Source organism: Perkinsus marinus, assembly GCF_000006405.1.
Source record: "Perkinsus marinus ATCC 50983 genomic scaffold scf_1104296956456, whole genome shotgun sequence".
Classification (NCBI taxonomy): Eukaryota; Perkinsozoa; order Perkinsida; family Perkinsidae; genus Perkinsus; species Perkinsus marinus.
In genome coordinates this window covers 1-1,037 of record NW_003207486.1, presented here as the reverse complement: position 1 = coordinate 1,037, position 1,037 = coordinate 1, and the positions used below count along the sequence as shown (strand labels likewise).

Below are 1,037 nucleotides of genomic sequence, written 5' to 3'. Positions count from 1 at the left end.
CACAGCTTTGAAGCTGAGCTTCACTGCTCAGTACTTCTCGAAGTGCGAAAAATGAGCGTATGACTGTGCTCGTGAAAGAGTTGGATTATCCAACTATCGCGGTATTATACCGCGTACAGCAACGCGCAGGCCTGCGTACCGCTTTGGTACTACCAATGAGTGGTGAAAAGCAGAACCAGCGCACGACGTGAACGTAATGGATGATAAGAAAAGACAAAGTATTGGTTAATACATGCGTGCTGTAGTGGAAATGACCTGAGCGTCTCGTAACATTCGAAACGCATACACAGTGCGTGAGCATTGGAGCCACTGTGTCGACCTCACTGCGTGTGTGAAACATATACTGATTATCAATCAGTTTTTGTCCTGCAGATTGCCGCTAATGACATCTTTGGTGTAGTTTCCAAGTTTCCCAGAAGAATCTTGAAATTGATACGTAACCAAATAGTCCCAACCACCATCCCTATGTTTTATGATAAGCTGTTGTCCGGTGAAGAATGAAGGATTGGGTACATTGGAGGAGGGCTTCTGACTGGCTATTAGACTCAACCCTTCGCAATCAGATGTACCGTCTAGACCATGCCACGAAGTCCACGTTCTCACGTTAGCAGCAGGGATAGAACCAAAGTCGATAGTAGCAATATGGATGAGCTGTCCAAGGCCATAGGCATCCTTCCTTGGGGCTGGGTTCCACCAAAAGTCTCGGGTTTCATCACCGACACTCAAGTGAGCCCAACCATACGTCTCCACCAGCGTACTGCATTCGATGCCAGGCTTCTTGGACACAGTGACGTTAACATGCATGCTGCCATAATGCCCAGGCCGATTGGTGTTTAGAATGATCCCGGCAGCCTCTTTAACAACTCCTTCATATGTGACGCCCTTCATGTTGTAAATGCAGGACGGCTTTAACAGATCGGTGATGTCGCTTCCCTCCCCTGGGCCAGGCCCACCATGACAACCCGCTGGGTAGTCAGCAACGACCCGGAAAGAGGAATCAGAGTGTCCCAGGACTTGCGTCACAATGGCAAACGAGA

General features: G+C 48.8%; 1 protein-coding gene across 1 annotated transcript; it reads right to left on the bottom strand.

Moving 5' to 3' along the window:
• Nucleotides 1-354: 354 nt before the first annotated feature.
• Pmar_PMAR008554 (hypothetical protein) lies at nt 355-888 on the bottom strand (the record flags this gene model as incomplete). The annotated part of the gene is made up of 1 exon (XM_002775162.1): nt 355-888. The coding sequence occupies one exon, from the start codon at nt 886-888 to the stop codon at nt 355-357; it is 534 nt and encodes a 177-aa protein (XP_002775208.1).
• Between the last annotated feature and the right edge of the window lie 149 nt (nt 889-1,037).